Source organism: Hypanus sabinus, chromosome 9 (genome assembly GCF_030144855.1).
Source record: "Hypanus sabinus isolate sHypSab1 chromosome 9, sHypSab1.hap1, whole genome shotgun sequence".
NCBI lineage: Eukaryota > Metazoa > Chordata > Chondrichthyes > Myliobatiformes > Dasyatidae > Hypanus > Hypanus sabinus.
Genome location: NC_082714.1, coordinates 23,283,644 through 23,308,650, shown reverse-complemented (window position 1 = coordinate 23,308,650; position 25,007 = coordinate 23,283,644). Strand labels below are relative to the sequence as shown.

Below are 25,007 nucleotides of genomic sequence, written 5' to 3'. Positions count from 1 at the left end.
CAACTTTTATACCACTGTCTCCTTTCAGACTGTAATAGCAGTCATAGTTCTTTCTGATCCTGCATATAATGTGTTAACAGTAACAAATGGATTGGGGTATATGACAGCAAAATACTGATGTATTTACATCATCCATTAATAATAGCAGTTTATTATTGAAAATGCTTCCCATCAAATCTTGAGTAAAGATTGTCACCAGAGCTGGAGTATTCAACCATTTCTGGATTATTTGTAGCAATAATAGCAGGGGATGATATAACTGTCATCAGTCATGATTGAATGGTGGATCAGACTCGATAGGCTGAATGATCTCATTCTGTTCTTATGGTCTAAAATGATACATTCTTTTGTCATTTCCATTTTACTCTAAGGGAATACCACAAAGCTTACAGCATAACTTGAAAGCCCATTAACCGATGTTATGTTTGGTGCTATCTGTGGTTAGAAATTATATATATTCTCATCAATGGAATCTTTAGATTTCATGGTTGACCCTAATATCACATTAGTTGACATAGGTTTTCACTCACGATCTTTAAGAAAGAAGTATGTTACCCTGGTTACTCTTGGTGAGTTTATATACAGGTCTGCTTTATATTTATTATTGTCACTTTAGTTTTCTGCATGCAGATTCCATTTAGTGTATCAGCTGGGGGAAGAAACAGTTCCGGGGTGTGGGAGAAGACAGTGACCATCTAAGCCTCTGCTTATCATTACTTGTGAAATTTGGAGGTGATGATAGCAGTTTATAACCGAATATGAGTAAATCTTGTTTGCAAAGGCATTGTGTGGGTTAGTGATAACAGGAGGACCGTCTCGTATAGAACAGTGGGTTGCTCTGTTCAGGACTGTTAGATGATTATCTGCCTGGTGTGGAAGGTTCATTAATGTTCTAAACTGATGGTTGTAAATTGAATGATTCAGCCCCACACAGGGAATTGTAAATAAGGCATTTGGGATAAACACAGATTCGTTGTACCATGAGCTTTCCACTGCGGGGTCAGAGGTCATCGGAGATGTGGACGAGGGGGCAGACCTGCTTGGTAAGTTGAGCGTATGCTAATTTTGTACACTTGGATTTATAACTTCTGATTGACAAACAAAAAAAATGATTCCAATAGAAATTTCCAGTGACTTTTAATCAATATCCTGAAGAATTGAAACATCTTTCATTAATAAATAATTCTTTGTTGTATTGCATTTTTCTTATTATACATGAATGTGATTTTTAAAGATCAGTAAAATGGAATAATTTCAAATATTTTGCATCTGGGAGGAAATATTTGTTTGATTATGTTTCCTTCATGATGTTCAATAATTTTTAGTCAAGGTTTCAGGTTGCAAGAAGGCATAGGCCCTGACACCTGTTGCTAGGTAACGCAAAGTCCACAAGGATAATTTGATCTATTGGTACTCACAACTTCCTTGTCTTCATTCTGAGGAATTACCTTTTCTCCAGTCTGAACTTGCAGCATTACACAGTTGTATTCAGTCACATGTGTGTCATAAATATTGAATCAATTGTTCTGTTTTGAGTTTTTTCAGTCACTGAATCTTATTTTTGCAGTCATTGATCAGGACGCGAGGAATTTTTTAAAGAGCACTGGAAGTTGTATTAAGCCAATAGATTATGTATGTTGTAGAATGTTTATATTGTCTTTGACATTTATAAATTTGGAGAGTACACAGTGCAATAATCGTCTAACATTTCCCGATTTCAGTTACAACCATACGTCGTGTTGTTTAGTGACTCTCTGTTATCAACTAGGAAAACTGTTCAGTTTTTAATGTGTATGATATGTGACTGTACAATGTGGAGTGCTGTAAATTAATATACATATATAGCCAATGGATTTTAAATTATTTATCGTGTGTATTTATTTAGAACTGTAGTAGTCACTGCATGCTTTACGTTGTGATAAGGAGCATGCTAAATTATTCTCAAACCTGTGTGAATAACATCCAACAACTGATCAATATGAAAAAACAGCAGAATGTGTTTTGTGGCCTATTGGGCAGAGAATTCTCAGTCTGGGGCAACAGAATTATCCATTGGGGCATGACAATATTTTATTCAGATTACATCAATATTAAAGAATGCTTCTTAATTCATTGCAGTTTTGAACCAAATTGGAAAATAGTGATTTTATTTTTTGATTTAGTGCAGTTCTTCTGTGTTTGGTACCTGATTAATGCGTTTATAAAGAACATTTTGGCTGAACATGTGGAAGCTTTGGGTTTCCTCATCATGAGGATGGCTTTCAAAATTCTCATTCTTTTGAGCATTGATTGGAAAATTGAAAAAAATGAAGAAGATTGGTTAATTTGTTTTTTTAATAATCTCTCCCATTACCCCCCCCCCCCCCCCAGCTCACTCTTGCCCCATCAAATCCAGTGACATGCTTCAGTTATGAAATGTGAATTATTTAATCAAGGTTAACACGCAGTGGTTTTGGGGCAACTGGAAGGATTTCTTTGGCAATACTTGCAGCCATTCTGGCCTTCACCTTTTCAATATAATTCAAATTCAGAATTTCAAAATTATTGCCTATATTGGTACACTTAAACAAAATAACAAATCTTTATTTGGATTTCAGATTGAATACCAATAGTCTTTATGCTAAGTGAATGGAAATTCAAATTGAAAGGCACATTCAGACTATGTGCTAAGGCTGATTTTGCATTCTCTGAATACAGATGATTTGAGGTACTTGAGATGATCAAATCAGTAGTATCCTGCATATGAAGAGAAGTTTCTCCCTGAGCAAAGTGAGGATCCTAGAATAGGGAACATGACCTAAAATAAGGAAGTAAAAATATAACAAGCTTAACACTTTTTCTTACAAGGAAAGATGATGGCATGGAGTGTATTTCAAACTTAGCATCTGTTATCTTGGGCCATTGATAGAGACGTGGTTGTGAATCCCATTACAACTGCTGGGAAATTTAAATTCTATGAACTAACACTGGAATTAGAGCTTTTCTCAGTATCGGTGACAATGAAATTATTGAATTGTAAGAACCCATCAGGTGTGCAAATGTCCTTCAAGGAAGGGAATCTGCTCAATCTCGCCTTCATGTCACTTCTGATTCATTAAGAAGGTCGATTCTTAATTATCTTCTTAGGTCCAACATTGAGGACAGTGTCTCAACACCAGATAAATAAAAATAATAGAACAGGTGATGGTTGAGAAACCGTTAAGGCTGGACCAATGGAAAACTTAGTTGTGATTAGTAGACTTTTTTGAGGCAACATGGGCATTAAAAGTTAGATAAAGAGATGAGATGCAGATGGAATGATGGGAGTGGCTCAAGGGAATGAGTGCTGTCATTTCCCTAAATTTCAATTTCATTGGTTTTTAATTGAATATGGACTTAAACTCTTTGCATAGCCTTGTGTAAACTGGATATTTATATCAAATCCTTGATTGGCTAATTGGAAGACACTTTATCCAGTAAAAGGAAGGTATGGTTAAATGGTGTGACCTTTTGGAGCAGAGATTGAGGAGTTGAGGCCTTGGATCAAAAGGCTTTGGTGAAGGGGCATGGGGTCAGGTTTTATGTTTGCTGTTTATCCTCAGTACTTGATTGAGTGTAGGTAGGTTGGCATTCAGGATAGTGGAATGTTCCTCCTGCAAGATGAGGGAAGTCAGGAGACTCACGGTCTCCCTGGTGATGGCATCTGTGGGATATACACAGCTTGACACACCAAGTCAAGGGACAGGGACTGAAGTTGGATGAACTCAAGACCATTGGGAAGGCTGAGAACCTCATGGATGAGATGTTTTCTGAGGTGGTCAACACAACAGGTACAGACTTGAAATAGATAGGTAACCACATAGGTAGTCAGTGCAGGATTTCCCTGTGGCTATTCCTCTCACCAATAGATGGATACTATTTTTGAAACTCACAACAGTAAGAGAGGTCTCTGGGCCTATGACTGGCTTTGAGGCTCAGAAGGGCAGGGCGATAGAGATGGGAGTCTTGATAGTGGAGGGTATAGACAGGAAATTCTGTGTCTGCAGAAGAGACACCAGAATGTTGTGTAGCCTCCTGGGTGCCAGGGTCAAGGTTGCCTCTGAGTTGTTGTAGAAAATTTTTAGGGAATGGTGAACAGGTAGAAGTCATTCTACATGCTAGTACAATGACACTGGTAGGACGAAGGGAAGAGGTCCTGTAGAAGTGAGTATAGGGGGTTAGATAAGAAGTTAAGAAGCAGGACCTTGTATGTATTGACCTCCTGATTACTCCCAGTGCCACGAACTGGCAGGGTCAGAAATAGAAGGATAGGCCAGATGAATTTGTGGCTGAGGATCTGTCTTCTGGGGTAGTGGTGATCTGTTCAAGAGGAATGGGTTACCTTTGAACTGTAGGGGATCATACTCCTCTAGTTCAAATGCTACATGGGAGTTTTTAACCTGGATTGACAGGCAGTGGGAGTCTGAGCTAGTGCAAGTCATGGGATAAAGTAGCCAGTGAGAGCAAAGTCTAGTTATCAGGATAGCTAGGGGCAAAATAAAGGCAGGGCAAGGAATATTCAGTTGAACTGAATTCATTTCAATGCTCGAGGTTTAACAGGTCAGGCAAATTAAATCAGTGCATGGAGGACTGGGATGTTATAGCCATAACAGAAATGTAATTGAGAGAAGGGCAGGACTAGCAGCCCTTCTCCAGGATCCAGGTGCTGCAGGTGTTGATGGAGGTCCAAGTAAATGAAGAGGGAGGGTTGCCGTTTGTTAAAGGAAGACTTAACAACAGTGTTTGGTGATGACATACTTGGGAGACTGTCCTGTAAGGCCATGTAGGTAGAATTTAGACACACGATGAGGAGGGTTGATGGGTATTATAGACCCCCAGTGGCCAGCAAGAACTTGAGTAGGTGTGTTGAGAAATTGCTCACATTTGAAAGAATAATAGGGTTGTATTATTAGGAGATTTTAATTTCTCCATATTGACTGGACCCACTCAGAGTGTTAAGGGCCTTGACAGGTTGAAATTTGGGATATGTATCCAGGAAATTGAGGTCTAATTGGGATGCTGCAAAAATAGATCTCCTCTTGGGGAATGATGTAGTAGGGAGATGTTTGTCAGGGAACACTTTAACTCTAGTGACCATAACTCTATTAGTGCTAAGATAGTAATGGACAAGGATAGGACAGGCCCACAGGCTAGGGTGCTGAATCGAAAAGGGCCAATTCTGGAGGAACTAGATAGGATCTAGTAGAGGCCAATTGGGTGAGCCTGTTTGAAGGGGAAGGAACAAATGGCAAGTGGGAGGCTTTTAAGAATGTGATATTAAGTGTTTTGAAGCAGCACTTTCCTGTTAGGGTGAAGAGTAAACCTGGCCAGTTTAGGGAACTTTGGATGATCGAAGATATTCCGGTTCTGGTCAAGAAAAAGAAAGCATATACATTGGGTTTAGGAAGTTGGGAACTTCCTATATTAAGGTCTATAAATCCCCAGGGCCTGACTGAATGCTTCCTTGGTCTTTGTGGGAGGATAGAGAAGAAATTGCAGAGGCCCTTGCAAAGGTATTTGCTTCATTGTTAGCTGTTGGTGAAGTTCCTGGAGACTGGCAGATGGCCAATGTTGTTCCATTGCTTAAAAAGAATAGCAAGGACAAGCTGGGGATTACAGGCCAGTCAGGCTAATATCAATAGTGGGGAAGTACTGGATCAAAACCTGAGGGACAAGATCTACCAGTATTTGGATAGACCATGTCTGATTAGGAGGAGTCAGTTTGGCTTTGTGAAATTGGGAATTCTTGCTTGATGAACCTTGTAGAATTTTTTGTAGAAGTAACCATAAAATAGATGAAGGTAGAGCCATGAATGTCAAGGCCTTTGCAAGGTCAGAAACAGAATAGAAAGTCAAGTTGAAATAAGTAGCCACTGGGAGATGTTGCAGACAGAGCAAAGGTACTTGATGTGCGTTTTGGAGATGCCTTTTGGAAAGTCAACCCAGCATGGAATTTGTATTATGAATGGTAGGGCAGTAGCTGGTGTAATGGGACAGAGAAATGTGGGAGTGCACGTGCGTAGTTTACAAGTAGATGTGATGAAAATGCATTTAGCTTTAATATCGGGCACAGAGCAAAGGCGTTGGGACAACATTGCAGTTGTACAAGTCATTGTCGAGGCTGCACTTGGAGTACGATGTACAGATTTGGTCACCCTGTTTAAGATGTAGTTAAACTGGAAAGAGTATAGAAAAGATTTACAAGGATGTTGCCAGGATTGGAGGGCCTAAGTCAAAGGGAAAGGTTGACCACGGTAAGTCTTTATGCACTGGACTGTAGAATAAGGGCTGACCCTGTAGAAATATTTAGAGTTTTGAGAGGCATAGATTAAGTTGGATGGTAATAGTCTTTTCCCAGTGTAGTTGAGACCGAAACTTGAGGGCTTGGACTTAGCATCAGAGGAAAAGGATTTAAAAGGGATCTGAGAGGCACCCTTTTCATGCAGAGGATGGTGAAAGTACAAAATGAGTCAGAGGGTGGGGTTGAGCTGGGTATAGTGGTATAATATAGTGGATGGGCCGGACTTAGAAGGATATGGGCCAACTCAAGAAATTGGGACTAGCTGAGTGGGCAACATGGTTGGCATGGACCCATTGAGTCTAAGCACCTGTATTTGGCTGTATTGTTCTATGACTTCTAAGACATGTCACTGATTCCAAACTGTTTTCCCATGCAGGATATCCTCGGAGAGCTCCCAGATTTACTAAATATCTCACTGTTGCATTATTTTATCTGTAAACCAGTGACTAATGTTATGTTGCATGCTGGCTGTGAATGATACTGCTGACTTTTAACTTTAGATCTGCTTGCACATCCAGTCAAAACTTACCAACGGCAATGTGCCCTGACAGAGATCATTATCATTGAGACAGACTTCTACCACAAAGGCACAGAAAATGCTCAATACCTTGGTGGTCAGTTGGTGTCAAGACAATTTATGACATTTTGGGAATGTATTCTACACAAGTTGAGTCTGGGCCTCAGAAGCTTGTGTTTTTTTTAAAAATTTGTTTCAGCTGACGTATATCTCCCAACGCCTTCTATTTCACATTTGCATTTTTCCCCCTCTTTTTTTTTTTAGCATTTAAAATGAACATCTGTGTCCAATACCCTCTAACTGCAGTTTATTGTCTAGAAAATGGGTTGCACGCTTTTACAGTGTGGTTAGCACACCCCATTAAATCTTAATTCAACACAAAAAATAGTGAGAATAATTCACAAAATAATTGTGAAAACCAAAGCAAATGTATCCTTTTGAAATTTATTTACATGAATTACATTTTTAATGTGATATCAAAGCATATTCTATTCACTTTGCCCAGAGTGTTGTATGCTTGGCTCACAACAGCAATGGCATTTGTGCTCTGATCAGTTGTAAATTAATAAAAATATCACCTGGGTAGTTTAGGATGACCTAGACATCCCATTTGGTTAGAGAGTAGGGATGATAAGTAGTACAATGATGTTAGGGAGCATAATTGATCTGGGAATGTGTTGGGGTTTCAGTTGATCAGGAATAATTCTGAGGTGATGTTGGAAGAGTTGGGATGAGTTGGGAGCCACAATTTAACCTGTACCTTGACTAGCAGTTTTTAAAATAATAAAGGTGAGAAGAAAGTGTGTGATTTATTAAAAACAGAACCTGTGTCCTGCCAGTGTGTCTTTAAAGCATACAACATCTTTCAGCATGACATACTTGCTGAGCTGTTCATAAATCTTGCCCTTTAGATTTAATTTTCAGAACTTCTGCAAATGAAGTGTCTTGTAAACATTGTCATTACCTATATACAATGCAGTAGTGAAATTATATTAACATTAGGGTGAATTATGCCAAGAAGTGCCCTGCCAAATTTCCATTGGGGGGGGGATGGTAGTAAATTCACTAGGAAATGTGCACAAATACTGTGAAGCACGTCCACAAACTCCATGTTGTGTGCTACTGATTCTGAAAAGAATAGACATAAATGGATTCTCTCAACTCCAGCTCCTCGGTTAGCATCCTCAAACCCGCTGACTGCTGTTGTTTGCCAAGATTTATCAGAATGAAGGGTATTGTTTTGAAGATACAAAACATACTCTGAGTGACACTGTATACTCCTGTTTTGTTAACAAATGCTTCATCGGCTACACCTCTATGGGGTCTGGGCATTTTATTATCTCATTTTGAAGTGATTAATGATGAGGAACAACAAGGGAATACATTCTACAAGAACACAAGAAAACAGCAACAGGAATAGTTCACTTGGTCCAAATTAGCTGAAGTTTCATGGAAATAGTTAAGGTATTAAAACAAAGGACAAGCTATACTGTTTAACTGTGAAATATATTACACATTTTGATGCAAGACACAAGTTAGAGCACTACCAATATTCCTACAGTACTATAAAACTATTAGTTCCTAAAAATTATTGATGGTAGAATTCATCCAGTGTGTGTTACCATTTTATTTACTGGTTGACTGTAAATGAACTGGGCCAGCTGGTGGTGTAGTGGAATCAGCACCAGACTTCAAGGCAGATGGTCCAGAGTTCAAATCCAGCTGGGTCCCTACCTGGGCAGCAGCACTATTTCCGTATCTTGACATGGAAACCCTATGGACAACTACACTATCCATGGGGTTGCCATGAATCGACAACGACTCGATGGCACTCAACAACAACTGAACAAAATCAACACAGACACATAATGGACTTCTTTGATATTATGTTTTTGACGATTGTATCCTCCAACTTTTCACTTTCATTGTAACGTTCAAGGCAATTGTTGATACCTTTTAAATTCATTGTACTTCCTAACATGTAGAAATAGTGAAATCGCTTCATTTTTACATGAATGCTTGAAACTGCTGTGAGCAAAACAGTTTGGAATTGTCTTGCTGCTTATTTCCTGCCAACTATCAGTGACAAGAATCACTGCGTTTTGAACACAAATACACATAACTGACTCCATTTTAAAATTGTTCATTCTAAGCATGGTACAGTGTCTAATGGCCACGCAAGTGCACACAACTAACACTAGTCAGAAACTGCTTGGCAACATACATGTCGCAATTAAATGACATAGGGTCCCAAATAAACAAAAGGAATCCTAGATATTTTCTTGATTAGTTTTGTTTTAAAGAATTTTCCAAAATAAGCAGCTGCCCTAATTAACAAGCCCAAATAACTGGAAACCACTGTACTAATGAGTACAGCTCCACTGCCTTGTGGCTATACTCACTCATGGAGGGGTCTTCGGGAGTAAGCCCTGAGGGTGAACCCAGAACTTATATAAGGTATCCCTACATTAGTTTAGGGCTGACTGGCAAATCCTGTGGCAAACTATATTGGTTTCTTTCGTTCCTGTGGGTTCATCAGCTGCGCAGAGAGAAGGAGTCTGCTACATGGGCACAGCTAGCTCTCTGTAATCATACTTACTTGACTTGCCTTCTGGCTTGTGTGCTACATAGACAGCTGAGATGCAACATCCATGGATGATCCTTGACCAATGGAAGGCCTCAATTGAAGCAAAGTATCTAAGACTGGCAAACAGGTTTGCAGTTCTCAATTGCTAAATGGTGAAATGTTCAAAACAGAAACTGGAATGAAACTACAGCCGGATTAATGCATGCTTTCCGTATGCTGCTTCTAAGTTGCCACAACCGTCATGTAGTACAGAAAGATTTTTGGTGTGAATCTGGAGGAGTTTTGGAAGCTTGAACCTATTGACAGTGTGAAATTGAAAGCATGGAGTTGACCCCTGGTCCTCTAGTTCTGACCACTCAAAAGAAGACCATGATGTACATTTTTTTGTAACTTGAGGTCACTTTTCCTCGCTCCACATGCAAAAGTTCTGCAGCATTGTTTGCAGAATGTAACTTTGATACTGGGCTGATCACTCACATTACACCTGTTTTGCAGGCCATTTGCTGTTCACATCATGCCCGTCAGGAAATGAAAGTCATCGAAACTGCAGATGTTCAAAATTCAAAGTAAATTCATTATCAAAGTATGTGTATGTCACCATACCCAACCCTGAGGTTCATTCTCTTCCAGGCATACTCAATCTTTAGAATAATAACCATAATGGAATCAGTGAAAGACTGTGCCAACTTGGGTGTTCAACCAGCGTGCAGAAGACAGCAAACTCTGCAAATACAAGAAGGAAGTAATAATAATAACTAAGCAGCAAATAATTTAAGATGGCGAGTCCTTGAAAGTGAGTCCATTGGATGTGGGAACATTTCAATGTGAAGTTAACCCCTTTGGTTCAAGAGCCTCATGGTTGAGGAGTAGTAATTGTTCCTGAACCTGTTGAAATCTGAAATAAAAATTCTGGAAGTACCCAACAAATTGGGCAGCATTTATGGAAGGAGAAATCATTTAAAGTCAAAATCCCATTGTCTGTTTCTCCTTCCAGAAATGCTGGCTAACCTGCTGAATGCTTCCAGCATTTTCTGTTTTTATTCGTATCAGTTAACAATTTGGTCTGGGTACTTCCTGACACATTCAGCTTAGTTCTAGTTTCATTTCTCTGCTATTACCTTGCCATGAATGTATGTTATTGATTTTAACTAAATGGCAGAAAACAGATTAGACACTCACACCATATAGCTTTTGTAACTAACACTCATTGAAACAAAGAGCACGTATGTCTTGAAGGTACTTGAATTATAGAGGCCTGCTTTGGACATTTTTTTTAATGTTTAAAAAAAAAATCCTCAAATTTTTATTTAAAATGATCTGTGCAAAGAGTGGTCCTTCTGTGGATGAGTAACTGCAGCTCAGATCCCCCGATCCTTGGGCTCAGACTGCTGCGTGTTGGAATTGCTCACAATCAAGAGGCGCCTTTGTGCAAACTCCATGCTGGGGAAGTGAGGTGGTTTCCCCAGGAGATCCATGCTGCATTACTCTTCTCCCTCCTTCCCCCAGTCCTCCTGGAAAGATCTCATTATCCATAAGGCCAGGAGCCATAGAAGTAGAGTTGTACCATTTGGCACATTGAGTATGCTCTTCTGTTTGATCAGAGCTGAATTATTTTCCTTCTCGATCCCATTCTACAACCTTTGACACCCTTACTAATCAAGAACCTATTAACCTCTGCTTTAAATATACACGCTAGCCAAGGAAATTCCTCTCACCTCTCTTCTAATGTGACACCCTTCCATTCAGAGGCTGTGCCCTCTGGTCCTAGACTCTCCTACTATTGGAAATACCTCCTGTAAAATTGCTGAATGACTTCACATGGGTCAATAGTTCATCAAGGGGCAACTATCCATTTAATAATCGCCTATGAAACACATAAGTTGTTTAATGTTTTTATTTCTTAAAACAATACTCTCACAGTTTCACACTTTTTCTATTTTCCTTTTTGACTGAATTTAACATTACGCAACATGCATTTAGTGCACCACAAGCTCTTATTTCCTAATTTAAAAAAAAGACTGTATTTTGGATCATTTATGCATTGCCATGTAGTTTTCCGATCCACAAGGTGGCTGGAGTGTTTGTCTGGAGCCAGATATCAAAGCATGTAACCTGTTTTAATTTATGGAGGACGCTGTGCTGAATGGTTATGGCTGCAGTTCTTTGACGGGGAAAGTAACGATTGGCACGAACACTGAAACATTACTCACCATTGGAAGAAATGTGCTAAACATTTGCTGGCATATATTAACTATGCACTGGGGTTTTTAGTAAGTATTTAGGCCATTAACATGAATGGTTCTATTGGGATACTCATGAATGTGGTGAATTGCCATCTAATTTTGTGTAATCTGCAATAAAGTTAAAAGCAAACACTGCATCCAGTTAGACTGTGAGGTGTTTTATTATTTGTGTATTACATTCTCTCAGGTAAATTTTGAAATAATGAATTGGATATGTTTTCAAAAAACAAAATGTTCATATAATGTTCATACTCTTCCCTTACTCTAATGGAAATCTTCTGGCTTTCACCCTGCATCGCTAACGTTTTTTTTTCCAGGTGAGTTTAAAAGTGGCTCAGCTGTAGCCTGTATTTCCTAGCTCTGACCAAATTGTCATTGTTTTTTTTTTTTGTTTTTTTTTTAAATAATTTTTTATTGCATTTTTAAATGGTTACAAAGTATGAAAAAAAAACAATGTATATAACCCATACCCCCTCCCCTTAACCCCTCCCCCCTAACTACCCCTTAGAAAAAAAAAGAAAGAAAGAAAGAAAGAAAGAAAGAATGCCTGGTGGTTGGAAGATCTCCACATGCTCCATGGAGTTCGTAATAATTTTAATATGTATATTTATTTCTTTCCCCTAGTAACCAATTGTTTCATCTTAAAAGCATCTATATATTTAATCCTGTCTTTTGTAAATAAGGGCTCCAAATTTTCAAAAATGTTTCATATTTATCTCTTAAATTATAAGTAATTTTTTCTAATGGAATACAACCAGATGGTAAGATGTGAAGCAAGTGAGATTTCTTTTGCAGCAGGTTGGTGTTTGGCATGGCAGGACACATGCTCACTACTGTTTAGCCTTTAGCATTCCATTTTTACTGTCACTGAAATGCCTGGAGGGTCATTGATTTTTTTTCTGTAATTTACTTTTTCCAAACATTAATTATTGATCTTTTTGTTTTGCTTTCTTTTTTTGTCTCCTGGTCTGTGCCTGCTTGTGCTGGACATCTCCATAGGAGAGTTTTCAGGTGTGTATCTCCCCTCTAATTGGTGTGTTTATGTTGGTGCTGTACACATTGTGATACTCCCCTACCCCTATTTAAACACTCTCGCTTTTTGGCCTGTGCTTATGTCCAGTTTGCTGAGCCTGGCCTCAAACTGCAGTAACATCTTCTGCTTTCCCCCTGAAAACTGGCAACGTAGCAACATTGCTTTTTTTCTCAGCTAAGATTCCCCCGAAGATGCATAACTGCATGGTGCTCTCCATCAAACAACAGTTTCTGATTTAAAACTGAACTCTAATTAAATCGTATAAAATAAACATGATTTCCTCTCTTTTTGGTTTAGCACTTGGGCTTTAGACTTCAACTTTATAGGGAAGATGTTCAAACTCCAGTGTCATCTAGTGATCAAATTTGGTTATTTTCTGTAGCTGGCTAGCATCAAATCCTCATTGAAGATACTAATTTTTTTAATCAAATCTGAAGAATTTAATACTTTTTCATCTATTGAATAAATAATAGTCTTATCAGTGATGATGTCCCTGGAATTGAGCTCAATTCAAGTATGCAGAACAAATCACAATAATGAACTATGGGTTGAGAGAGTCAGTGGATTCACAGTTTGTAGGAAAATTGGGGATATAATACTGATTAACATACTAAATAATGTACAAGGCACAGATTAGTGATTTACTGTATTAAATAGCTTTATGATTCACTTTCTTGACTGTTGAAGCAGGTTTTGGGAATAGATAGGTTGACATAGCTTATTTAATATTAATTCTGAAAATGTTTTTTTTAAAGAAGGAAAACATTCAGTTTTGCAGCTTGGATTGTGGTTGTTGAATTGCCTGCACGTCCAACCAGTAACCTCTCCCTGGCACGCTCCCACCATTTTGATAATTGCAGAAGATCAAATCAGAACTTGAAACAGTAACACTAAGATTTATTTTAGCTTAAGGTGTAATTGAAGTCATAAGCCTGGAGGATAAAGTGATACATTAATTCCACAGATCTTTTGTATATCCACTGAATACGACAGTCTCAGTGTAGATAGAACCATGTTGTAGCTAATCAAACTCATTTGTAACTTGTACATTAATAGATAAAGGAAATATGTGCCAATTAGAAACCCATTGCATTCTAGGAGGCTGCTGCTTCTGTTTAAGGACCCTGTCTGGTGTTGCTGCCCAGTATAGTGCCTGCATTAAATTTACTCAAAATTTCTTCAAACCTTTCTCTTCAAGTCAAACATACAAAGGCTGGACAAGATTCCTGCTACACTTCAGGCAAATTTATGGCAGTGGAGTGGAGAAGCTCTCACCAAATTCTTATCTAATATTCAGTCATTGCATGTCTGACACAAAGTGATCGCCTGCAGCCCTGGGTGCTCTTTGTAGTTTTCTATTGGGACTGGCTTCAGCTTGCTCTCCTTGTGTTTGGGACTCTCTGGCTGTAAAATGGACTTGCCAAAAGCATGAAACAGCTATCCAATTTGCACTTCGCCTGAATATTAAGGGAAAGAAAGCTGGCTGCTGTTTCATGCGGGTCATGTGCAAAACAGTGCCAGCTTTTCTCTTCCTTCACATTCAGGCAAAGTAAAGAAGGCAAAGATACAAAGAGCTCATTCCACACAACAAAAAAAGATCGGCTTTTCCTATATTTTATCCAAGATAAAGTTGGGTGAACACACTCTGAAAATGCTGGAGGAACTCAGCAGGTCAGGGGGCATCTATGGCAATGAATAAACAGTTGAAATTTTGGGCCGAGACCCTTCTTCTGGACCTTGGGTAAAGTTGCATTAGTCCTACAGTGCACTTTGTGACCTAAGAAATGAAGACGGCAACGACGTTGTGGAAGTAGAGCATGTCCATTTTGCCTCACTAATTGAATCACAATACAGCAGTTAAGTTTATCAGCAGCCAGATCAGTATGAAGGCAAGAAACAATGAACTGGTGCATAACTGCTTCTTTCTCTCTTTTTGCTCCCTCCCCCTCGCCTTATTGGACTGCCCTCTTAGTGCGTGATGATTTCTTTGGTAAGATTCCTCCCACATTTTTCCTTCTTCCTTCATACATTTTCATCCCCTTTTTTGCAGTAAAATTCAGTCTTTTCCTTTGCTTTGTTGCATAGCGTGAGGCTGGGAAAATGGTGCTGCTTGTCTTTGACTATCTAGCCTTCTGGTTTGGTTGTGTCTTTGTGTTCTGGCTTCTAATGTATCACTGCTGTTGGCTGGTTGGCCCTTTTGTTCTCAATGTACTCTGGTTCTAACATTTTCAGTTGAATTTCTGGCAGATTAAGGACAAACACTGCAGACTATAGTGGATATTTCAAAACTGAACCCATTGAATTATAGATAAAGTAGAAACAGGGATGTCATTGGTTTGACAGGAGATATCTAAATTGTAAAACCTAATGCTTGTGAGGCCATAATACCCACTTAGGATAATGGTTTTGATAGTGAGATGAGAAATAGAATACTTGCTAGGTATTGATCAACTGAAGTCTAATAGTGCATTACCGAGCCCCACTAAATTATGATCTAAAGCCATTGTGGTATCAAAATCGGCTGTGGATCTGAACACTCTTAAATGTTATGAGATCACTATACTTATTTTAGTCAAAATGATCAAATGAAAGAAATGGCATACAATTGGGAACACCTTAATCTTTTATTTTTGCTAACATTTATCGGGGAAATACACTGTAGATGGATTTTCACCAATAGTGAAAATGGTTGAAAAATTTCCAATGATACTAGCAATGCAGATGTGATTTCAGGGGCTTTCCTCTCAAGAAGACTCATTTAACGGATTATTTAAATCACTATTGGTGGCTTGGATTATAGGAGGTGAAACCTGCCCAGGACAACATTCTCTGTCTTTGATTTGAATGTTATAGCATGAGAGTTAGGGAAAAATGTATTTAAAAGATAATTCTGAACTAAATAATTCAAACATATTTAAATGGCAAATTGACCATTGATTAATACTAGCCTATATATTTTTAAGTTCCATAATTTTTGATTTTGTATACAAAGAATAAATATTTTGAATAGCTTACTGTATAATTCTGACTGGGAGTGAAACAGTGTTAGAGTTGCATATTTGGGGTCTCAGGTCACACTTTAGTCAGTGGGTAAATATTTTCTTTACCTGTAATTTGATTTGATGTCTATTGAGCAATGTTAAAGCTCATTCATATTTCAAATATATACCATATTTGATTTTAAAGAGGCAGGTACAATGTACCAATGGCAAAATTTAGCCACATGGTGCTATGAGTGATGAATGAACTCTTGACAGTTGCAGCTCTCCTGGTACCCAGCAAGCAGCTGATCTACAGAAAACTGCATGTACCAGAAATGTCCCAATGTCATTCTGGAATCTTTACTGATTTAGTTGAGCTTTCAGGGTCATGAAGGTTTCTTTGGTTGGGGTTCAACATTAATGGGAAAACTTTTCAAAAGTATATTCCATCAATTTGGATACTTACTGATTATATGACAAGTGGGTTTCATAATGATCCTCATAAATGCTGTAAATATTCCTTTAAAGTTTGATTTAATTTAACTCAGTGCTCTTTCAAATGTGATAGTTCCATTTAAAGTTTAGAGCTTTTATGAATTTTGTTTGCATACAGTGAATTGGGGAACTCCAGGACTGGTTAATAGAAGATTTCCCATAGTTTGTATTCGTTACCGGTATTTGCATTCTTGGATCAGCCACAGTGGCCAGATTCAAACTAAAGCTATCAAGCACACTTTTTGTCTGCCCTCGGAAGGCTCCTTTCTGCCTGTGTGAGGATGATTTTCCAACTCTTAATTATTTCTGCCACATCTTTTTAAATTTTGAACTTAGTGAATTTATGTTGTCCAAACAAATTTCAGGCGGAACTGGAAATAGATCAAGGATATATCAAACCCAAGCCCCAGAGCTGGAGATGCATAATCTGCAATGCTGGAATTCCAGTACAGTCCAGAAACAGGAATTAGGCAAAATTATTCTGATCTAGTTGTTTAGCAACTCTGAATCGAGTTCCTGCAAAGACTCCAATACCAAAAGAGGTTTGAAGTTAACAGTACAGGTGATGAATATTTGTAGGCAGTTCTTTTGATTGCTACTAATATACAGTATTTACTTTAAATTTCTTCGTGCCACTATTACCTTTCACATGATTAAAGATAAGACTATCTATTGGCGTACTGTTGCAATAGATTTCAGAGCTCCAGTTTATTCCTCTGTGCTGGGGCATCCTATTTAGGGCAGGGATTTTCAGAATTTTATTGGCGCTGCCATGCCCTGTTCCCATGAAATGAACACACCGAGGATAACAGGAATGTGTGTTATCATGATTGAAGCTGCTATTTTCCTGGGCAGATCCATTCTACCAGTTCTCAAAATAAAGAGGGCAGTGACAGGCAGAAGTTTTGGCAGTGATTTACAATGAATTAGTTAGAGCCTTCTCAGCAAGATATATTTTTTAACTTGTTGACAAAATCACCTTAAGGACATTGTGAAAACAGAAGGCGCTTGATATCTGGGGACAGCCTGTATGTAGAATAAGGTAGCAATACTACAAATCCCAGTCACAAGTGAGAGAAAATCTACAGATGATGGAAATCCAAGCAACACACACACAGAATGCTGGAGGAACTCAGTAGGCCAAGCAGCATCTGTGGAAAAGAGTAAATAGTCGAAGTTTCAGGCCAAAGCTCTTCATCAGGACTCCTGAAGAAGGGCCTCGGCCTGAAATGTTGACTGTTTACTCTTTTCCATTGATGCTGCCGGGCCTGCTGAGTTCCTCCAGCATTTTGTGTTTATTACTGCAAATTCTAGTGGCTGAAGCAAATACAGAGGACATAAGATCGTAAAAAATAGGAGCAGGAGTAGGCCATCTGGCCTATCGAGCCTACTCTGCCATTCAATATGTTCATGGCTGATCTGACCATGGACTCATCTCCACCTACCTGCCTTTTCCCCATAACCCAAAGGTTAGTGTTCCGGATGATGCCCTGGGGCATTTAATGTCTGCAGGTGACAAAGCTCATTAAAGAACAGTGCAGGCACCTGGCTAACACCTAATGAGTTTGAGACACTCTGTTTTCCCTTTACAGTGGTGTAATATCACCATTGTTGTTAGAGAAGAATCTTTTTTATATATCAGAGATCCCAATGCAAGGATAGAGCATCTTCAAGAACTGAGAAGGGAATATACTGGCATCTGCTATTGCTGCTGGTTCTTTTTAACTTCTCCCTCATGATTAGTTCCATTCAAAGTAAGTTTACTGTCAAAGTACATTAAATGTCACCAAAGAACCCTGGGATTCATTTTATTGTGAACATGCACCGTAAATCCAAGAACGCAACAGAAAGACCACATCCAACAGGATGGACAAACAACTAATGTGCAAAGGACAGCAAGCTGTGCAAATACCAAATAAATAGACAAATAAGCAATAAATATTGAGAACATGAAATGAAGAGTCCTTGAAATTGAGTCCATAAAGTTGTGGGAACAGTTCAGTGATGAGGAGAATGGAGTTATGCCCTTTGGGATGGTTGAGGGCTAATAACTGTTCCTGACCCTGCTGGTGTAGGTTCTGAGGCTCCTGTACCACCTTCCTGAGGACAGCAGTGAGAAGAGAACATGGATGGTGGCGGTCCTTGATGATGGATGTTGTTTTCCTGTGACAGCAATCTATTTGGGTGTGGTCAATGGTGGAGAGGGCTTTACCTGTGATAGACTGGACCATATCCACTATATTTTGTAGGATTTACTGTTCAAGGGCATTGATGTTTCCACAACAGGCTGTGATGCAACCAATCAATATACTCTCCACCACACATTGATAGGGCTTTGTCAAAGTTTTAGATGTTATGTCAAATCTTTGTAAACTTCAGGAAGTTGAGGCACTACTGTGCTTTCTTTGTAATGGCATTAACATGCTAGACCCAAGACAGATTATTTGAAATGATAACAATGAGGAATTCAAAGTTTCTGACCCTCTCCTCCACTGATCCTCTGATGAGGATTGGTTCATTGACCTCTGGTTTCTTCCTCCTGAAGTCAATAATCAGCTCCTTGGTCTTGTTGACGTTGAGTGAGAGGTTGTGGCACCACTCAGCCAGATTTTCAAATCTCCTCCTATATGCTGATCCATCATCTCCTTTGATACAGCCAATGACAGTGGTGTTGTCAGCGAACTTCAGTACGGCATTATAGCTGTGCTTAGCCAAACAGTCATAAGTGTAAAGCGAGTAGAGCAAGGGGCTGATCATACAGCCTTGTGTACCTGTGCTGATAGAGATTGTGGAGGAGATGTTGTTGGAGGAGATGGGTCTGTAAGTGAGAAATTCAAGGTTCCAATTGCATAAGGAGGAATTGAGGCCAAGGTCTTGAAGCTTATTTTTGAGGGGATGATGGTATTGAATGCTGAGCCATAGTCAACAAAGAGCATCCTGATGTATGCAGCTTTGCTCTCCAGATGTTTCAGGGTAGAGTGAAGAGCCAGTGAGATGGCATCAGCTGTGGACTTGTAGTGCTGTTAGTCAAATTGGAGTGGATCCAAGTCATTTCTCAGGCAGGAGGTTTTTCATCACCAGCCTCTCAAAACACTTCTTCACAGTGGATGCAAGTGCTACTGGACAAAAGTCATTGAGGCAGGTTAAAGTGCTGTTCTTGGGCACCGGTATAATTGAAGCCAGCTTGAAGCAGATGGATACCTCAGCCTGCTAAAGTGAGAGTTTAAAGATAATTGGTAAACATATAAACCAGTTGATCAGTACAGGTCTTTAGTACTTGGCCATGTACCCCAGCTGATTTGAACGCTTTCCATGGGCTTACCCTCCTGAAGGATGCTCTCATATCGGCCTCAAAGACTGAAACCACAGAGTCATCAGGGGCTGTGGAAGTTTGTGAAGCTTGTTCCATGTTTTGATGGTCGAAGTGAGCAGAGAAGGCATTGAGCTCATCTGGCAGTGAAGCCTTGTTGTCAACTAAGTTGCTTGGTTTCACTTTGTAAGTGATAGCACTTGAGCACTGTCTTAGCTGATCAGCATCCTTCAATGATTCAGATTTGGTCCAGAATTGCCACTTTGCTCGTGGGATAGCTTTCGGGAGGTGGTACCTGGATCTCTTGTATCATACTTGATCTCCAGACCTGACTGCCACTGACCTGGCCCTCAGCAGATTGCAGATCTCACAGTTCATCCAGGGCTTCTGGTTGGGGATGTCTGAATGATTTGTGGGGGCACTCCAGACTACGACCGGTTTTCATAAAGTCTGTGACAACTATGGTGTATTTGCTCAGATCCTCTGAGTCCTTGAATATGGTCCAGTCCACCGACTCGGCGCAGTTCCTGTAGCCACTCCTTGGCCTCCTGCGACCAGCTCTTTGTTGTCCTTATCTCTGGAGCCTTGCCCTTTCGGCTCTGCCTGTATGCAGCCAGGAGGAGGCAAGCCAGTTGATCAGATTTCCCTAAATATGGTCTAGGGATGGAACAGTAGGTGTACCTAATCACAGTACAGCAGTGGTCGAGTGTGTTGGGACCCCTGGTGCTGAAGGTTCCATGCTGATGATAATCGGGCAGAGGTTTCTTCAAACAAGCCTGAATGAAGCTCCGACAATGATTTGAAAGGCGTCGGGGTAGACTGTTTCTTGTTTGCTGATGACAGAATTCAGTGCTTCAAATGCCTGTTTAGCATTCAGGAGCCTAACGCCTGTTTGGTTGACTAAAGCACTAATCTGCTGTGTTTACCTTAACATTTGAAACATGTAGGAGTAAGACTCCCTTAAACTCCTCATTCGTATTGAATAAATCAACAAATTGCACAATTCATCAACAACTACATCAGCAGGAAGAATAGCATTTCTCATTTTGGAAAGAGAATTTGATCAGGAGATTGATTCTTTCAGGGAAATGCTCATCAGGAGCAATGCTGGTTAAGCAGAGTCTGATATTGTACATTGGCCAAGAATTTGCAGTCAGCAGTTAACCACCCACGCTTGCTGCTGAACTGTGAAAAAGACTGCACTCACTACTTTTTTTCCCCACTGCATCCTTTAGAAGTTGATATATGGTCTGCTCCAAACTCAGCAGGAAGCCCTGTGCAGGGACAGGGTTTACACTCGTGGGTTCTGTTACCTGGGCACAATGGTGGGAGGGGCTGACAAGGTGCAGAACATACACAGCCCATGACAGTGCTAAAAATCCTTTGCTACTTCACTAAGCCACATTCCTCTGACATTCTGTGGTGAACTACATATACCTCTCTGGACACGCCCCCCGCTGACTGCTCTTGTGGCTCCTCCCACTGACTGTGGCTCCTCCCACAGACCCCGGTATAAAGGCAACTGGGGCCTGAGCCTCTCAGTCTCCAGGATGTAGTATGGTGGTCAATTGTTGCTTGTTTTTTCTTCCAGTCAATAAAAGCCGATATCTCGCCTCACGTCTCAGGGATTTATTGATGGTGCATCACATTCAGAAATGTCCCAAAACCGGAGATAAAACAAATAACTCCATTGAAGTATTTTGGACCCGTGAACACTTTCTCACTCGATCTCACAAAGCACTAGATCCTTTACCACTTTTTCACTATTCTGCTCCCTCTTTGCACTACTTACTTGTGTCTCACATTTCTTATTGCAACTTGAAGTCATTTTTTAATGTGTTACACTGTACTGCTGCCACAATACAACAACCTTCATGACACACTAAGTCAGTGATAATCAAACCCGATTCTGAAGATTATTAAAGTATTTAAAAATCACTCCAAACACTTGTATTTTAAGTATACAATTAAGTGCAATCTATATATATATATATTAGCAGTTGTGCCCAGTTCTTTCAATTGTTTTCCTTTGGGCGGATTTCTGAATGCAGGGCAGTCACAGCGGTTGTACAGCTGAGCAGCATGGGTGCAGCGTAATGCTGCTATCTCACAGCTCCAGGGATATCCAGGCTCGATCCTGACCTCTGCCCCCCCCCCACCCCACCCCACCAGGCGCTTTCATCCTACATTCAAAAGATATGCTGCTGGCTGCCAGGTTGCCTGGCTACTGAAAATTGCCCCTAGGGTGTTGGTGGGAGTTAGAAGAGTTGGGGGTGGGAGGAGGCTGATGAGAATGTGAGGAGAATTTTATTTTTCATTGTGATGATGGTATGATTTTAAGTGGCTGGTTGATGGTTGGCATTGGCCAGTGTGTTGATGGGCCTTTTATTTATTTAGAAATGCAGTGCGGAATAGGCCCCTCCGGCCCTTTGAGCCACACCATCTGGCAACCCCCGACAGCCCTGATTTAACCCTAAACTAATCACAGGACAGCTCGTAATGCCCAGTTAACCTACCCGGTACATCTCCGGAGTGTGCGAGGAAACTGGAAGACCCTGGGGAAAACCCAAGCATTCCACGGGACTCCTTACAGTGGGTGCCGGGATTGAACTCTGCCCTGAGCTGTAATAGTATCACACTAACTGCCACTTTACCAATGCTCCCTTCATGATTTTCCCATATTGTATCACTCTATGACTCGTCAGAGTGCAGTTGGGAAAATCAGTGAGCCAGCTGTCAGCAAATACGTGCCTTCTGTGTTTGTGTGCAGAAACAATGAACATGCTGGCACTTGTGCTGAGAAATCTCCCCTCCAAATCCAGCCCACTGTTTTAAATCCTTTCTGTGGGCCTAGGCTTTTTATATTCTTAATGGGAAATCTCTCTTCTATCTGTATTGGACCTTTTGATATGCTGGAAATTCAACAAGTTACAGAGTATAGGGCAAAATATTTTGCTGTCTGAAGGAATGCCAATTCTATTAACACCAATAAAAGATGGACTGAGCAGAATTATAATGAGAGCTGGTGAGGTCATGGAGAAAGGTTAGGAATTATTAACAATTCTGTTAAATGAAGGATATCTTCTTGTTTCCTGTCCAGAAATGGAGGACATTAAATCAGCATGAATGGGCCACTGGGAAAAACATATTTGTATTGTGTATTTTCCTTTCTTTCCTCAAGATATTTTTTTCTGTTTTTGTGTTTGTTAGAATAGACTGAGCTGGAGTTGCAGCAGAGTATCAGCTGGATTGTTTTTAGTTCTTATAAGGCAAAGTGATGGGATCTGTGTGAAGAACCATTCACTAAATACACACTCTCTTAAAACAGTATGACAAAGTGGGGAAAACGCAAGAATTTTTGTGGCTGCTGGCAAACTTAGGACTCGGGCAACAAGGACTGTAGCACAAAATAGAAATGGATATAATGAAATAAAGACTGATTCAGCTTTTGATCTTGTCTCTTCCGCATCATCACATTTACTCTCATTATATGACCTGGCATTGCCTCTATATCATTGCTCCCAGACCAGTAAAATTGTTCGGGGAGTTTCAAAATTGCATGCAGGCTCTCCTGCTCCAACAGTGCGCTTGCTGGCTGTGATCCACCTGCTACTCAGTGTAGAATTAGTAGAGTGAAAATTAGTTTGAATAAGGGGCAGAAAATGTGGCATATAAAATTTAAATGTGACATTGAAACTCTCTTAATTCTCACTTATCCTACCCCTGTAATTTTTAACCACAAGAGGTTCTGCAGATGCTGTAAATCCAGAGCAACACGCACAAAATGCTGCAGAAACTCAGCAGGTCAGGCAGCATCTGTGGAAAAGATAAATAGTTAATGTTTCAAGCCACGACCCTTCATCAAGAGTCAATTCTGTCTACTCTAAAACTTTTTAGTTTCAGCCTAGGCTTTCAACGAGGTTGAGAGTTAAAACTAGAAATACCTTAGGACATGAAGAAAGCACAATGTGCTCTCAACTGCACCTTCTGTTAAATGGTTTGATAGTTCCTGTTCAGGTGAATGAGCTCTGCTACCTGTATGTGCTGTCCCTTTCAGTGAGTCAGGTGTCTTTCCTGATTGAATAGGTTAATAAATTTAAGCACCTTGCCTGATTTTCTGTAGTTCTCTGAAAGGGTATAGGATTTGTAGTCTTAGTTTGCAGCTAGACCTCGCCTGTCACTATTCCCTGAAATATTGCCCTCTGACTATTAATCTTAGAAACAAGGCCATCAGTGACAAGAATTTTCTTTCTAAATCTCTGTATTTTTCCCTACTCTTCTTCAAATTTCAAAACCCAATGCCTCAACTAAAGTTTAGATTGCTATTTCTTTATTCATCACCCTTTTCCTGTTAACATTAGAGGCTCTGAATAAGAGCAAGTTCCCAATGTTGGTTAGTTAGCATCTGCTTCTCGTGTTTTCAATGTGTGGGCCCTCAGGGGTGGGGTTGCCACCTGATAATGTAGAGGAGGACTAGAATAATATTGTAGCAAAAGTGTCAACTATCAAAAGGATTAAAATAAATTAACAATAAGAGCCCATAATCAGGCAGTCATTGACTCCAAGTCAATGACTGTGAGCTTTGTGATTGGTTTCTGAATCATGAAAGACTGTAGTTGAAAGAGGGGTTGATTTTAGAAAGCTGAATATGAATCAAATTTGAAGGGTTTTTTTTTAACCCTGCCATATGCAGTAAAATTAAAAGGCTGTCCATTTGTGGAACTTGAGGATGAAGAAGCTGGTTAAGAGACTGATAGAATCCATAGAATAATCAACCAAGAGGTTGATGGAACCACTAGGATGCATGTGCTTTCTGAGGTTCATCTGCGATCAGAGTCTACATGTTCCATTCATGCTCTTCACAGTAGCACTTGGTGAATGAATGTGTTTAAGGTGTGAGGGATTTCAGACATCATGTTTTCTGCTTCAGTGACAGTGAATGATTACTTACTAGACAGTTTGATGTCTGGAATGCCTGTCTTTATATGTGTGTGTGTGTATATATTTATGTTTATAGATGTGTTTGTCTGTGTTCATGGTGTACATTAATAATTTGAGGAACCTACACTGATCCTGAATGGGAACAACTTGTGCCTCTTCCAGGAATGGGAAAGGAAGTTGAAAATCTCATCATGGAGAACACTCAGCTTTTGGAAACCAAGTAAGGAATGTAATTTACAGTTAATTTTCTGCATTTCCTGCGAGTTTTGTGCCAGAAAATATATAACATTAATTACTACGGGCTTGGGTAGTTCAGCTATCTTTTAATACAGACAGACTTATTTTGCATTGGAATTAAATCAATGTAACACTACTGCATTAATTTTGCTTGTTTTAAATAACTGGGATAATTTAAATTTGGTTTCGCTGAAATAAATTGTCAGAGATTATGGACAGACGTACTCTTGTTTCTACATTTGCTCAAAGGATCCACTGAATGCACCAAACATAGAAAAGATATGTGTGTGTAATAAAGCATGTTACTTTGCCTTTATCCCCGAGTGTGAACCACCATTACCGTC

The 25,007-nt window shown here is 39.8% G+C and overlaps 1 protein-coding gene across 8 annotated transcripts in view; it reads left to right on the top strand.

The window, feature by feature from the left end:
* Window positions 1-25,007, top strand: part of mapk8ip3 (mitogen-activated protein kinase 8 interacting protein 3) — a 195,373-nt gene that overhangs the window by 63,115 nt on the left and 107,251 nt on the right. For all 8 annotated transcript variants that reach the window (XM_059979250.1, XM_059979252.1, XM_059979254.1 and 5 more), the window contains 2 exons: window positions 925-1,043; window positions 24,589-24,646. In XM_059979250.1, coding sequence (XP_059835233.1) covers window positions 925-1,043; window positions 24,589-24,646 — 177 coding nt within the window. The remainder of the gene's footprint in view (window positions 1-924; window positions 1,044-24,588; window positions 24,647-25,007) is intronic.